The sequence below is a fragment of the Opisthorchis viverrini genome, assembly GCF_000715545.1.
Source record: "Opisthorchis viverrini unplaced genomic scaffold opera_v5_58, whole genome shotgun sequence".
Classification (NCBI taxonomy): domain Eukaryota; kingdom Metazoa; phylum Platyhelminthes; class Trematoda; order Opisthorchiida; family Opisthorchiidae; genus Opisthorchis; species Opisthorchis viverrini.
The window spans coordinates 27,231-43,790 of NW_008751716.1; the positions used below are offsets into that span (position 1 = coordinate 27,231).

The 16,560-nt window shown below is 45.3% G+C and overlaps 1 protein-coding gene across 1 annotated transcript in view; it reads left to right on the plus strand.

Moving 5' to 3' along the window:
* Positions 1–19: 19 nt before the first annotated feature.
* Positions 20–16,560, plus strand: part of T265_03901 (hypothetical protein) — a gene marked incomplete at both ends in the record, with an annotated part of 61,218 nt that continues 44,677 nt past the window's right edge. The window contains 9 exons of the mRNA XM_009168502.1: positions 20–617; positions 702–791; positions 841–896; positions 997–1,120; positions 2,649–2,933; positions 6,692–6,972; positions 10,560–10,770; positions 11,975–12,175; positions 12,316–12,571. Coding sequence (XP_009166766.1) covers positions 447–617; positions 702–791; positions 841–896; positions 997–1,120; positions 2,649–2,933; positions 6,692–6,972; positions 10,560–10,770; positions 11,975–12,175; positions 12,316–12,571 — 1,675 coding nt within the window. The remainder of the gene's footprint in view (positions 618–701; positions 792–840; positions 897–996; positions 1,121–2,648; positions 2,934–6,691; positions 6,973–10,559; positions 10,771–11,974; positions 12,176–12,315; positions 12,572–16,560) is intronic.

Here is a 16,560-nt window from a genome sequence, read left to right on the forward strand (position 1 = left end):
TATGTACTGCGGTTTCTGACCATGAATCCTCGCTCCCCCTGCGAATAACTTTTGTTAGTGTTGGAAAATTGATTTTTTAAGGATCCGTTTTCTATGGCTTTTATTGCACATTATTTCAGCTCGAGAAACAGCCAGTTCGGAAACGAAAGTGCTCGTTGACATGGACGACTCCTTGTGCTAGTCCTCCGTTACCGTATCGCCTCTTCACCGGTGCTGTATTTACTCTTCGCCTAATCTTCTTGCTTTGATTAACCTACAATGATTTGGGAGCCATTTACCGGTGAATGCAAGTGGGCACTTGGTACGTTACCTTGAATACGTCACTCATTTCGATAAACAGTGATCCAAAGTTCATCTGACAACAACAGTCTCTATTTGAACTTGGATGTCGGTGACCTGGTGTATCTACGTCGTCACACTTCAGGTAATGTGTTTCCTCCTCTGTGATGAAAAATCACTTCACTATTACAGATTGGTATTATGGATTCAAGGCTACCTGTTCTTCACGTTGCGGGGCCTTTCCCAAAGTTTGTGTCTGTGTTAGCCGCAGCGAATTTTGGTCTGAATTTAACGCGGAAATTCACATAATGTTCTCAAAATTGACCTCGAGTTTCGTGGTAGGTATTCATTTTGCTTTACTTTCATCCCCGTCCTATGATTGTATACGCACTCGCTGGCTGATCTTTCCTCTTCTCGACTAGGCTGCGGAGCTCAGTCGAATAGATGAAGTGTCTGGATTCATCTCTAGAGCTGTGGATTTAAAGAGTTCACTGAGTGGCAGAATTACAGAGGTATGATGTTTTAAGCACACTCTGTTCACCAGTCCTCCATTTTGTGCAGCGTGAAGCCGAGGAGAATTTACAGAACCTCGTGACCCAGTTGACACTTGGCCAAAGGTACAACCGTTCTTGATGATGAATTTCTTTTGTTTTCTGGCTGTGTTACAGGGCGGGGACTAACCTGTGGTTATGTTTGTTGCCTTTTCTCTTTATCTAGGGAATTGGATTTGCCGATACTAGTGCGAGATGAGAAATTTGAACCAGTTGATCCGCGCGCGGAAATTTTGGTAGACCTTCACAAGCGGTACATCACGCTGACCAAGCAAATCAAGGATATGAAAGTGAGATGTGTTTATATTTCTTATTTATTCCGTAATATTTTTTATGTGCATCTTGTGACAATGGTCTTCATACTGATAACTTTGTCGTATTGTTTCGTCACAGTACTTTTTGCGCAGATGTGGCTAAGACCGAATGGACTTTTGGGGATCTGCCCCACTGACTGCCTTTTCGTAGTGCATTGAGTTAATCTCTGTTTTTTTTGTCTTCGCAATGAAATCTATGTCTGCAGATTGTTCAAGAACTTGGAAGTGCTGATCCTTGGACGTAGCGTTTCATGTCTCCTCAGATCTTGGACCCCGTAGTCCAGTACTGACTCACTGAGATACAGCATTTTGCCCTTTGGTGCGATAGTACCTCTGCACAGCTTGGGTTTCTTAAGGTAGATGTGATTACACCCCAACTTCCTCGTTCAAGCGACCTGCAGCAACAATTGTCTGCAACAAAGTCATACTGGCTGTGTGGACGGTCATCTCGTTGTTATATGGGTCTGGAATCATCACATTACTTGAGGGTAAGATCGTATTAGAGGATGGATGCACAAGTTGGGGTTTTCAACATTTGAACTAGAGAGGATTGGATACTAAAAGGTTGGTGTGGGTCGAGTACTGTTGTCTGCTACCCTAAGTGATTGATATGAGGTTGTTTAATTCACTACAGCCAAGCCTTGTCTTTGTACCGCCTGGTGTGTTTTACCAGTCATCAGTCGTACGGTCTCATCCTGTTGTCAGTGATCATGTGACAGTGTCTGGGCTTCTGTCAGTATGTCAATTCCAGTGGACAACAAACTCATCCTGTTGTCAGTGATCATGTGACAGTATCTGGGCTTCTGTCAGTATGTCAATTTCCAGTGGACAGCAAACACATTTTTGATGTTTCTGAACGGTTTTTTGATGTCCTATTTGTGGTTGATTAAGTATACTCCACACACGGAAAATAGTCTTTTACGGTCAACCAATAACCAATATGTGATCGAAAATAATGAACATACAGCTTTTTTGCGCTAGTTTCTTTTCTGCCGCACGCCCCCTGGCACGTAAGTCTCATTATTTTTTCGCCGCCTAGAGGTTTCGCTTGCTGAGTGTAAACGTGTGCAGAACTCTTTCAAGAACCACAATATCATCATCTAGTCTAGTTGCGAGCAGCTTTTCGGACTGCGGATCGGACCTAATCGTATAACTTCGCAAACTAAACCACTCTACCCTTTTGAATTGACCTTTACTTACCAAAACATTGCTCAACTCTAGCATTACCCCCGAAAGATTCGTTACCTTTCGGTTAAACTAGTAATTTGGAAGCCGCTATTCGTAGAGGGGGTAACTTTACCATTCACTTCCTGAAGTGTACGGGTAAATCAACCTTCGGCTCAGATGCCCCATACGGTTATCGGTGTAATTACTGATTTTGACAGCATCATCTTCATCACTATTCTCCCTCCACGTGTCTTTCGAAGTTCCTTCTTCCAAAACACTCGCTCCGTAGCGTACCTGTAATCATTTCTGTCTGTTTCGTCTGCTTTTCTCTCCACAGTTAAAATCGGAACCTTTCAGCGTTCTGTTCCAATTCGACCACTTACCGCAAGCGGAGTTGGTTATGTATTTGGCAAGTCAGTCCATCACAAAGGAGGGTGTCAGAGGTGAGACCGTGGGTGCTCTCAGCCCCAGCGCGTTTGATCCATTTGTATATGACAGAGGAGCTCATGACTCGGCCGCAAACGCTACGACCACTTATCAACCTTTGCCAAGTATCAAGCGACTGACCGATAATGTGATCCTCAACGGTTATCATCGAGTTGCTGAGGAGGTGGTTTTCACGGTATGGTGTTACGGCGTTGGCTATTGTTTTATCTTCCCTTTATCGCCCTATTTAATCAATATTCTGCTTCTTCTACCAGCATCCAGTACATATTCGTTATCACCAGTCCCTTTAAGTTACTCTTGTTGTTTGTTACTGGTCAACAACTGCTCCTTCACCATCAGTGTCAGTGGACCACCTGCGCAACTGTTTATGTTTCAATGGAAACGCCCATTTCAGTTGTGTATTTTTGACACAAACATATGGACAAAGTAGCTATACAACTTAATCCTTCGAGGTGCCCTTCGTGGCGGAAAACCGCATATGATATTTTTGCGTTAACAGCCGCCACAGATCAGTGTAAACTTATAACATTTAATCAGAGTGATATCACTAATCAGTGCCGTGCTACTCTGACTAGTGATTCTTCTATGTGCATCAGGAGCAAACAAATCTGTTTCACTGCGGTGCTTTCGTGAGTGAGTCACTTGACTTGCATCTACTAGTGACCTTTAATAATTGGCCAGACAGACTATACACGACTGTGCTAAAAGCAGGCTACATACACGGGTGTTAATCACTCGGACGAATTTAGCCGAATTTCGCTCAGAGTGTGGCGATCAAGTCTATCGAATACATATTCCTTTTAGTCTTAGTGGTGTTTACAAGGGTTGATGTTTAAAACCTGCGTTAAAAAATCACGTAATTTCTAGCTAGTCACCGATAAGCGTTTAGATGCGTGTGCACCGGAAGTTGTTACTAGGTAGGTGAATACTGAAACGCGCGAGTTAACCATCAGGAGTTTGTGAATGCTAATTTTATTCACTTACGAGATGGAGAAACGCGTGTGTAGCAGAATGCGGAAATGGAATTTTCTTCGGACTGTAAAACCATTCCTAGGAGCAATTTACTATCGACGGTGGTTTCAATCACACTGCCTATTCACGATAGATAGAGGTGTAAAGTACTACTTACGGTCCTACCGAACGTTGCCGCGACATCGTAGCAATGTACGGCAACAACGTGAAGTCTGCCACAAGGAGATAGCCCAAGTGGTTAGAGCACGAGTTTTCCGACGGAAGGTCCGCCAAGTGGTTAGAGCACGAGTTTTCCGACTGGAAGGTCCGTGGTTCAAACCCGACATTCGGCACTCGAATTCCCCTGTTTAGGTTTGGCCCATTTTACCGCAATGCTATTACAAATGCCTCCTTATCCGTAATTTTTGTAGTCCAATGTGTATGAGCGCCCACATGTTGCTCTTGGTTTGCAACTACGCTTTCTTCATTTTTGTCTAACTGCCTGTAGAATCGAATGATTTTGTCGTTGTCGCTGTGTAATCAGTTTTTTTAGGCACATATTGACCCCCCCCCCTAGGGAGGCTCAATACACACCATACAGTGTGTCGTCTGGTTAGCCAAGATCACCTTAACAAGACATTCGTCGATCTGGTTACTTCACAGCAGGTCGTTGTGATACCTCGCTTCTATTTTACTGACCGACTTTTAGATTGATGACTTTTCACGGAAGGCTTATGCGACTTGTGAGATATTTTTCTCTGCGAGCAGATCACCCATTCGCGCTCTGAGTAGTGAGAAGGCTCTGAGTTTTAATTCTATATTTCACCCGTTTGGCGAGTCATCAGCAACGCATTCTTCATTAATCCCTAGGGTTTTTTGAACTTACACGCTTCAGATAGAATTTCGAACACTCACTCGGCTGTTCTGAAGTGTGACTTATTTGCACTCGGACACTTAGTCGTGCGTTCCCCATCATGTAATCTGATATCAATCGGCTTTTGCAAGGGTGACTTCTCGAGGACCTGACTCATTGACGTGGAGCTGCTGAGCAAATCTTCTTCAACCTCATGTGATGCAAACCCATTCGCGACATCGGTTTCTCCCGAGCCATCTCAATTATTTTTCTACGTGCACGTTAAAAGACGTGTGAATTCATGTAGCTGAGTACGCTACATCAGCTGATGGGGCACCTATCCGGCAAAAGCTCGATTTCAAGTTCCATTCTGTTCACCGCTGTTGGTTCTGCTTTGTTTGTTTGTGTGTGTATCCCACAATCGTTACTGCTTCATCATGACTGATTGTTTTGTTTTTGCTTCCCTGGACTTTGATCATCCCTTCTTACATACTGTCCGGTCTGACAAAATCGATACCTACTTATCAAGTTTACAGTGGCACGAGGGCTACCCAATTTCAATCGAACAACTCTTTCTGGCACATATTCGGATCTCTCCTCTACTTTCATTCACGAGGAATCCATGGGGCACCACACGTCCCATCGCTACGCTTTTCAACCACGCACCGAATTCCACGATACACTGAGAACCATCTTCCGGCTCACCGAATTTTCAATTTCCCAGAATTTTCTATGATCTTTATTTTCACCCCACTGTGCCATGGTAGTTTAATAGATTGTGTGCTTAAATTTGCAGTAACAAAGAACCTGTTGTTCTTCGGTTCGAACTCAGGCGCATGCGGTGCTGGTGAGCGCCTCCCAGTAAGGAAAAAACAGGTTTCCAGTGCTTCGTTAGTTTTGACTGGGTTGAACAGTGTTCACAAAACGAACAGCTCCGTCGGACTCCCAGATACTTGCTGACTGATTGGCATCTTCCCATGGTGGATCCCTGTTTCAATGAAATTGACAGCGCTTTCAAGTGTATGGATATCATTGCACGAGATGGCCCAAGTCGTTAGAGCGTGAATTTACTGACCGGAAAGTCCATGGCTCGAACCCGACTTCTGTCTCTCGGCTCTGTCTGTCTAGGCTTGGGCAACCTGGCAGTAATCAGCCCTCGTGAAACCTTCGGGTGGCATGGCAGCTAGGCACCGGAAGGGTGTTACAGCTGAACGATACAAATGGAGCCATAAGCCAGCAATCTTGAAATCATTGCATAACGTAGAATGAGGTGGTGCTAACATACCTGAAATGCCGGGGTAGCTCGAACAACCGTGTGTGGCTTCGCGCCATGCCGGTGATTGGGCGTTCACTAACATAGGAAATAAGGTCGAGAGCCAATATATTTGTCCATGTTGTGCTGATTACGGAAGAATAAGCTTCACTGTTGTAGGAGGTGCCAGAACAGACTTGACAGTGGTTGGGCCGTCGCGAGAATAAATATCTGAGATGAGCGAATTGGTTTGTATTGGGCTGAGGAAGTCCCCTAACGGCTGTCAGCCGGTCATCAGTACGAATCAGCTAAACTGATCGACTTTGATTGTTTCGACAAAAGCCGCTTTTCGAAAATTCACCCTCATCATTTTTGTGAAATAATACATATTTGGGACCGTTGTGCCATTCTAGCATATAAACGGGCTCTTAGTCCTGTGGTTAAACTTAAGGGAGTTGTGTATTTCTAGACAGGACTGGAAAACAAAAACGTCATAAATGACAGCATTACTATTTGAATCATATGCGCTTCCTAGGATTTCATTCTAGCTGTTGGAATGTTTATGGGACCGAACCGTGGTTAACGTTTACTGAATGTCTGTCTACCAGGGATGTTAATCTCCACTTTCCTTGACGCTTGATTTTCAAGGCCTGAGCTTGTGCCTAGCGCCTCCCGCAAAGTATACCGATGAAACAAAAGGTGCTTACACGAGGTATTTGCCGGAAAATGATGAAGAGTGTACCGCCAAGGGCTTAACCCAGCCGTCCATAGAACCACAAGTCACGTTTCATATACACCACCTATCGTTCTACTCTTCTGACGCCAAGGTTCGCCGTGTTCTCATTTTTGTCTCCTGACAAATTAATTCTCTTCACAGGATCTCAACCCAGTCCAACCATCCGAAGAACGGATTCTACTCATGGTAATGGTGAACCGCTTAGGCTTCAGTCAGTCGAAACGCTCAAAGTCAGGGAAGAAAAGCTCAGTTACTGCTCCCCAACAGTTGGTTCAGTCTTCTTTGCGCCGACCGTACGGAGTAGCTTGTGTTGACATCACCCGTGCTCTGGTATCGGATTCGAAGCGAAGCTCTAGCTGGTTCATGGATGTCACCTCATTGACCCGCGTGATTAAACCATGTCGAAACATTACCATAACTGTGTGAGTTCCCCTCAGCCTCCATGTGCCCACAGTTCTTAGTTTTGTTTGCTCTTATTTGACGCAGTATTTACCATTGGTGGCTTCAACCATCTTTACTCACCTGTTCAGGTTCATTCGAGCAAACAAGTGGACAGGTATGATGAGTAACCTATTCTATTTAGGTTCTACTACCCTCTCTGTATAAGAGACTTCCATTCTGGAATAACCTGCTTGCGGTTGAGAAGTTCGATTTCTATTCACTTTGAACTATGTCATATTCTTACTTGTCCACCCAAACATAAATTCTGAACTGCAGTTATTATAAGTACGTTTAATCGAAAACCTGACGAATTTTCCTACGTATCTACCGAACCTCGAAGGTGATTTAGTCCATTCAGGGGATTTATGAAAAGTTACGTTTAACAAAACGATGTGGAACCAAATGGATAATTTTGGCAGGTGACCTCTTGTAAGACTCTCTTGTCTTCACCAAACGAAATCAACTGCTAAACCGCTTACGCGGCCGTAACCAACAGACCCATAACTCTCGTCAGAGCGGTCAATCCCGATGGTAAATTAGAATTAAGATTTGGTCTGGTGTCAAAATGAACCAAGCCTAGCGGACAATATGCAATCAAAAATCAAGCATATTCCAGTCTTCACTTCGCAGCACGTCGCACTAGCATGTCCATATCCATTGAAAGTTGCGGTTACATTTGTCCATAATTGTTAGGTGGGCAGATACGAGCTGTAATGACCAACGAGACCGAGGAAGGACCTGAGGGATTTTACCTCTGTTGATTCGTACCTCCGATGGTGTCGACATTCTCCGGGTCTGGTCAGCTGCCCGGTCAGTAATGAACCCGAGGTATTTTATCGGCCACGTGAAGAAGGTACAGTTTTCTCGCCGGACTCTTAAGCCTACTATTCAGTACGACCAAGTACATAATCAAGGCGTTGCCACAATCTGTCCGGGTTGGAGCCAATGATGATGAGATCGTCCAAGTAGGTGCCAAGGCCTATAGGGGCCTATAATATATTTATATAACATCTATATATTAGGGGCATCCCACAGCATCATATCCATGATCTGTTGAAACATGGTTTGCGCCACCTTGACACCAAACGGTGTTCGGTATACTGGAATAGTCCGTGGTTCGCACTGGTGGTCGAAATTTCTCAGGGTTCTTCCTCAACTTCCACCTGGAGGTAAGCCTCTGCCAAGTCAATCTTCGCGAAACATTTACGCCCATTCAGCTTCGCGAACAAGTCATCTGGGCGAGGCATAGTCTACTGTTGAGTATCCAGTGAAGCAATGAGACCGGTCGAGAAGGCTGCACACAGCCGGCTAGCCCCGTCAGCCTCCTTCACCAACTCGATCTGTGAGGCCCATGCGAAGTAGTTGGTTGGTTGGGGAACACCAGCCTTCTGTAGTCGGCCCAGTTCCTGGTCAGCGACGGACGAGGCTGTATACGATATTGGACGTCTCGGCGTGAAGGCTGGTTAGGCATTTGGGAGGAGGTACAGTCTGGCTGTCGCCTTTTTGCACCGTCTGAGCACGTCGGCGAAGGTAGATACATAGCATTTCAAGGGATCTTCAAGTGAACTCTTCGTCAATTGGGTTATAAATACAATTAGTCGTATTTTCCAGAAGATTCCGCCTACGGATTCAATCCAGCCCCCTGAGATCGAGTTTGAGGCATGATGTCAGGTAGCACGTGGCTTGTGCCGTCGAGCCACTGAAGCTTATGGGGCAGTTAACCTCGTCAGTCAATTTCGTTTACCACCAGAAGCATTACGGGTTCAATGTCCGCTCGGTTTCACGTGCAGCTTACAGATTTCCTTCCACGTTCGTTCACTGCGCAACGTGATATCGGATACCGCCTCAAGCTGTAGACGAACTGGGATGTTGTTGATACGACCCGTCACAAACTTCTTTTGGCAAGCACAATCAACTTTCAATGTCACTGTCACCGATTTGGACCGCGATTTGTGAGCTGCACGGTGGTGTGCGGGTGGCTGCCACCTCTGTGATGGACACAAATCTTTGTAGCCACGACGATTGCACCTGGAAAATTCATGACTCCTAAACCGGCGACAACGAGCAGAATGTCAGCAACTTATGGGAGGCTTTCTCTGTTTTCGACCGGGTTTGTCGTCATATTTCTTTGGGACGCTGTAATTGAATGTGCGCACATAGCTGCTTGAATTAACAGGTGCTTGACCGATCATAGCCTTGTCGCGCTTTAGGTTGATGAGTTGTTTACGTTCGATGGTGAGGCTCTGCAACGTCATTTCAGCATCCTCTTCAACTTAATGAAGCAGCGGTGTTCTGCTGTCCGCATCTTGGGACGACTGGACACCGCAGGCACTCGAACTGGTTCTCTGTCATTGATCTGACCTTGAAACCCCCGCATTCCGGATTGACAACACCGGAAAACTTGATGAAATCATCATCTTTTTTTACCAGCTTCAGGCATTTGTAACGGATATTGGACATGATGTTAGATAGCCAAATATGTGGGACGTTGTGATGATCGTTCCATCAAAGCTGAGGTCGCGGGGCAGCTTGGGGAGAATGAAATTTGCGTGCCGTTTGTGCCTTGGTGTGCCGAGTTTTCGCAGCAATAATCTGATTTTCTATCCGTCTTGAACTTGGAAAAATCATTGTTGAACATGTCTTCGTACTGCTTGAACCAGCAGTGTGACCAGAAAGAGGGTGGAATATGAACTTCGTGACTGAGGCGGCCGCCGTATCAGCTGAAGAGACAAGACTCACTGGTGCTGACTATTGGTGTTTCTGAGTCAGCGATTCAATAAGCCTCGGCTGTGCTGCTTCAAACAGCTTTTGTTGCTCCCGCAATAATTCTCAGGGCTGACTGAGTTTGATAGACATCGTGAGTTCCCGTCTGCCAATTGTAATGATGGTATTTTTTAGACCTAGTTCTCGGTCCGAACCTCCAAAGCTTGCGCACCTGTTAAAACAACCACCACAGGTGCACAACACGCCCAAAATCAGATCCAAAAACACATGTACGACGCGTCATTTATAAAGGGTATGCAGTGACAACATTCTGGCGCTTTCTGGATGTGTCTTAGGCAACCGGCATTCGACGAGCACTGGATCATGATCAGCTGTTGGGCCCGGAATTTCGGTCAGTCAGAGCTGGCTTCGAAGTTCGAACCAAACACTAAGCTGAGGAAATACCGGTATTAAAGTGATTGCGACTTGCTTTTGCATGATCCAGGTACCTCCGTCGTGTTTTTTTCTGCTGGATATGCTGGACTTCGAAACTCCGAAGTCTGTGAATGAGCTGAGTCCTTTGTTCAAACTGCGGTGCAGCACAGTTGTTAGTGATTTATTAGACGCGTAACCTGTCTTCCCGACCTTATTTTTTTGTAAAACACTGGCGTAAAATAGTTGCTGGACGCAGCTATTACTGAAACCTATGTAAATGCTGCTAAAGGCCTAAATGGTTTTCATCACCTTGTCTGGTTGTGACATTGAACTGAGCGATCTCAACTCCCGTCCCCATATGTGACCGGACTAATACATGGGTTTTGGTTCTAATGCAACTCTTTTCTTCGAACTTTTCACCTTTTCTTAGAACTGGTGAACAGTTCCAATCAGAATGCCTGTCTCAGTTGGCCAATCAAACTCCAGTTGCCTACTGGACTGCTAGCCGTGAACCAAGTACGGTCCAGACTGCAAGTACCTCGAACAGTAGTACTAGTCTCGGCTCTCAACTCTTGGGTGATGCTCCCATTAATGATTTCGAGCTGAAGTCAGTTGAATTGGTGAATCCATTACAATATCAAGTGAGTTGTTTTTGTTGCCGTTTGTATGTCTCGGTGTGACCAAATTTGTGCGTGTTCCCTTCCAATACGTTTGATAGGTTTCCTTGTTTATTTTGGTGAAGATGCTGAATATGTGGTCGACTGCAACTTGAGTCTGAAGAACGACGGATTGGGACTGGCGAATGCCCGTCTAGGTTAAACTAGGACTTCTGTCGCATTCGTGATTTCATCGCTTGTCATCTTCAGTTGGTTTCAAGACTAATTTATCGAAGTCTTTACCTCCAGAGCGCATCCCATGTGATAGACCTAAATGGACAGTCGTCTAAAAATTTAAGCGAGATGCAACAGTAAATCTAGTTGGATTCTAACGGTAAGAGATAATGCATGGGACCAACCGAATACTTTTCAAGCTGGGTAGATCATGCTCTCTGCCCACTCTGGACATGTTTGATCGGTCGCGATAAAACGGTGCTGTCACATTATTAAGAAATCTTGAAGTTTGTAATGTATTACTCATAAGGTTGCTGAGAATCCGTCGACAGCCCACGACCGATTTCACCCTTTTTGGGGCTCATCAGGTAATCGCAGTCTTCTGCCTGAGAACATCACAAACGAGAGATTCAGCTGGGTTCCAGGTGAGTCTCTCGAAAAACCAAATTGGTTTGCAAATGAGTGTATATTAGCTAATCTTGAAGTTGTGCCAAATTTTGAGCTGTGTGAGGATTGGAAATTCCCGCAGAGAATTACGACTGCAGTGTTACTGGCTAGCGCACACCAATCTTAGAACCAATTTATGTTTCCATATTTCCAGTTCTGTCGGATTCGGTCAGCCTCCCCTAGTTTGGTCCATGTGGCTTTCTCTGTATTTAGCTCGATGCGCTGCAACACGTAGTAAGTGACCGACCGAACACCTGGCCGATCTGAGATGAATTGGTTTACTCGGATTTTTTTCCAACAATTTTGAAGCTGGTTTTATGACTAACTAACCTCATTTGAGGTATAAGGAATGCTCAACGTTTCAAATCCCTTGGTGATAGTGAGGAGGGGGATAAAGATGATTTAAACTGTCGTTCACTCTGGTTCTTATTAGACTATTGGTGCATTTGTAATGCTTCGTTATTTCGGTTGTGAAGTTCATCTTATTCAACAACAATATGATTATAACAAAGCATTCGAAAACGTTCGTCCAATGGACGATTTATTTTCCGGGTTTTATCTTTTTCAGACAATTAGCCGCAACGCGACAGATGGTCCAATTCGCTGTGGTCGTCGCTACGCAATGTCTAATTGTTCTCCAGCAATCCGTGATATAGCTCGCCAAGAGGTGTACATCACTTTGGTGTCAGGGGAATTTCCCAAGGGAGCCAAACAGCAGGAGAAAAACATTGAGGTCGAAATTAGCCTTCGAGACAGCTCGGGAAATCTGGTAAGCCTCCAAACTCATTCTAATAAGTGTCAGTGTAGTTCTCCAGTTTTTAACCGCTGGGTTTTGTGTGTGTTCTTGTCTGTTAAACAGTTCAGCTTTGTAGTTGCGTTGACATTCAACTTTTTTATGTCCACTTGCAGTCGTCGGATGATCGGTACTGGAATAGAAACTCCGCTCAGCTGTATAAGTCAACTGTCTACTATCACAGAAATCGTCCCCGTTGGTCGGAGCTCTTCGTGATACCTTTACCTGCATCTTCGCGGAGATGCAGTTCCCAAACCATTCGCACGCATAAGTCTACACCTCCGGACCGACAGGCAACGGAGCAAACAGTACCGGGAGCATTGACATGGGATCATTTACGCTTCGTCTGTCGCCACAAGTCAGCCAACACAGGTTGTTGACTTTGTCTTGGCTTACCACGCTAAATGTTCGCATCCTGTTAGACTTACCATGCTTCCTTCCAATTAGTTTTGCACGAAGTAATCAATGATATTTTTGGCCGCCGGTCATGAATACTTGCATTCTTAAGATCCTCTTCATGCCTAGACGTTGTCCTTACCGCTAATCGAAACTCGAGCGCTGGTTCTGAGCTCATCCATCCGGGGCTCGTCTTTTGTCGGCTATGTTGAGTAGGATTTTGAATTCCCTACCACACTCCACTGGCATGGCTCCCGACTGTTACCGGTGAAGTCTCTATTCTTCACCTAGTTCACTAATGTCGGATCGAAAAAATTTCTGTCTTCGCAACCACTTCAGGACACAGTTACGCTGAAAGTACAAGAGGTTTGGCTGCTTCTGGGCTGGACAGAAGGCCGTTCCATTCAGTAAGCCATTTATGTTCTTTTGTAGGATAAAACTCAGGTAGCGGGTTTTCCATATTGCCAATTTGGATACAAAATTCGTTCAATCCGCCCATTCACAACTTTGTATTAGAGTGCACAACAGTCCATGTACTTTAGGATCGCCTGGTTTGGAGCTTGCTGGGAACATTTCATGTTAGGTAGGACCCAGAAAATCCCACTTGAATCGTGTTCTCGAAGTATTAAACAGCAGTTCAGTTCATGGGCTCTCATGTACGAAGAGTGCCGTAGTTCCAGCTACATTTTCGCACGCCTGAAAAAATAGAACACGGGATATACAGCTAGGCATGAAAGGCAATACCTCAATCATCATCATCGACAGCATGGTATCAATGTTCAACAATGATGTTTCGCTGCCGCACAATCATTTTATAACAAATCATTCTAGTTGTCTGAGGAGACCGGACGCATTTAAGGCGATATCAATTGTGCCATTGACTGCGTGATGGAGCCACGTCTGCCAGTGTCAGTAATCATTGATGGGGGTTCTCATCCTGGGAAATGGCAGTGTCGCTTCACTGGTCCTTTCATGCTTTGTTATCTAGTCAAAAACTATCCACTTCTCAGTGCCTTTCACTCAACACGGGTTTGCGCAGAAAGAACTGTATGAGGTGAGCGCTTCTTTGGCATGTGAAGTAAATGTCTCAACTAGAGCTACCTATGAAGCCTGAATAGCTCGCCCATGACATTCTTGTGCGGTCGAAGTGCTCCATCCCACTGTCAACCAGAGCTTGTATCGCAGCCTTTGAGCAGTGTAAGGGGACCTTGTCGCGTTGGAGTAGTGCTATCTCACGCTGGATTTCTGTTTGTGGTGCAGGTCGTTGATGTCTCACTGGAGTCCGTTGAGTTCTTCCAGAGACTGTGTTGGTGGTGGCCGGCTGAACTATTTCCCAAAGTGTTCAGCTGATCGCTCAAGACGACGGTCCCGCGAATGACTTTTTTTTCCATGTTTTAAGCAAACCGTGTCGCTGACACCTATCTTCTCTCGGCAAGTTGATCGGGTCAGCTGAAATAGACTTATGCTTTTGTCTGCAATGAAGAACTCTTCCAGCGCCCCGGGCATTTGCAATCCACCAGTGTCGTTTGCCATTTTTCATGGTCTTGAGTTTTCGATGTTTGTGGCATCTGCGTGCTCCACTGCTGTCTCTAGTTGCTGTTATGGTTTTCCGGAATCAGTACGGTCTGTTAATCTTGACGAAATGTTCATTCCGTAGATTCTTACTACTTGGACAGACATCCCAATAGCTGAAAGCACAGATTCCTTCACTCTTCCATACAGCCTCCAACAATTTTCATCATGAGCGTTTCCAGTAGCCTTCTAGCTGTATCTGTTCGATAGTGTTGTGCCAATAGAATCCACTGAAGTTAGTGAACTGAGTGGCAATGCCTCATGTGCGAAATCTTGATGAAACACGAAGTGAAAACTGAGCCCAATACTGGCTTGATTGGAGTCTAGTTGTACACCCACAGAAGGAACAGCTGTCTTCAATCGACACTTCATCGGTAGCTGTCGGCCACATACTTGAGATAGCTCAGTGGTTAAAGCGCGAAATTACTGACCGAAGGGTCCGTGGCCCGAAGCTGATCTCTACATCTAGGCTTTTACTGTGTAGGCTTGACAACCTCAGCCCTTATACTTTCTTCGGGTGATGTTGTACCTTGATGTACGGTCGTGCAACTCTGAATCGGTCCCTTGGCTTCCTGCTCCGCCCACCATGGTATATCAAAAGGCGCGGTAGCTCTACACAGCCCTTTATGGAGACGAAGGAAAATTATTACAACTGTATTTATAGGGTAGTCAGAGAGTGTTCCACAAGGTCGTGCCAGAATCTCCGTGAGGGGGCGAGAAGCGTCGAGTCACAGGTGCTTGACTCGGATTAGCTGGCCTTCTGATTAATCAGGGCATGTCTTCGTTTGGCCCATGTCCTGTACGTGACATCCGTCCAAGTGATGTGCTGTTCGGTTATGCCCATCTTTCTCATCTTCAAAACTGCAGTCTGTTGGAGACATATGCTGGTACGAAGAATAAACACGGTGTATCGTATGAACCTGTAATGAACTTAACTGAACCGGATAACCATAGAGACGGCCGTTTATTGCAGTCTATTCCAACAGAATATGTGTACGTATATTTCGCTCACTTGATACACATCAACAAAAAGGGTAGGCAAGAGGTGCCCCTCTGAGACAGGTTACGGATACTGAAACGCAACATGGACCAAATCTTTTGTGTTTTCTAACGGGTAGTTCTTGGTTGTTTTACAGGATGGGAGTTTGGACACAAAACTGACAAGTTAATTAACTGTCGTGGATTAGCTAACTAGCTGGCAGATGTGGATGAGGGCCGTTATACGATGAGCTGCAAAGTTGCATGATACTTCCCGGTTTTCGAGACCGAGGTAGGGAGTTTGTTTGAGCACCCCATCGTGAATTTTTTACTCAGTCTGGTCCGCAATTCGTCTGGTGGTAGCGTTTCATGTGCGCTGGACTCCGCCTGAAGTTATTATGTTGATCGTTTGATCCACTTGGCCTATCCCGAGAGTACAGGAATCAAGGCATGGATGTCTCACTGCTAATGCGATTGTGCTACGACGGGGGGACACCCATGAAACTTCTACCAACGGGAATAAACCTACAGGGTCACACTCAGCCAATATATACAGCTGATCTTTGGTCTGAAGACCTCCCTATCTAAACACCGATTGTGCAAGTACTGAGTGAGGTTTGGATTCTCCACCAATGGAAGCAACAATCATGCTTAGTACATACACCCAGTCGAGCGATGTCCTGGCGAGTAATCATCCTCGCACTAACGTTACAGATTCCAGGCCGTAAGATTTCCATCCACCCTATAAACTAAAAGGACACTGCCATCTATTCGGCTAACTACCGTACTAGGGGCTGATTCAGCTCCTTCCCGAGCTTTTTATCTGTCAAATTAAGCAGGTATTGGTTGTGACGTTAGCAAAACAGCCGCAGTGGGCATTGCCAGTCTATTATTGTATATCAGTGTGCACAGATCCGCTCAGAAGTTCTCCCACAACGTTACCTCATTTTTTCGTAAGCACTTGCAATCTTGGATTTACTAGAAAACTTCTCATATTACTTCAAACCAGACACTTTTCGCCTTCTGCGAGGTTTCCGCTTCCTTAGCGAATTACACTGGGATCTTTTTAGTTTACTAAAGTGACGTACTCCATGTGGCGTGTTTGACGTTAGGGGTTACTTACTAGGGGGGGCTGTTGTACCACAAAATCATAATCATTGGTTCACGTTCCTATATGTATGTCGCTAGGCGATGCATGCTTTGCATTTTTACCAAGTTTCCTATCCATCATTCAGTTGCAAATCCCAATGAGTGTTTTTCACTCTGCTTATGGCGCCAATATCTCCTCTCAATTCTGTTTCCAGAATCAAGAGATAAACTTCTTGGTGTGGCATTCCGGCGTCTCCAACCGAGTACCGCGATTCCTGTTCTTCTGGCCGACGGGCCGTATCAGCTGTTGGTGCACAATGTGAGTT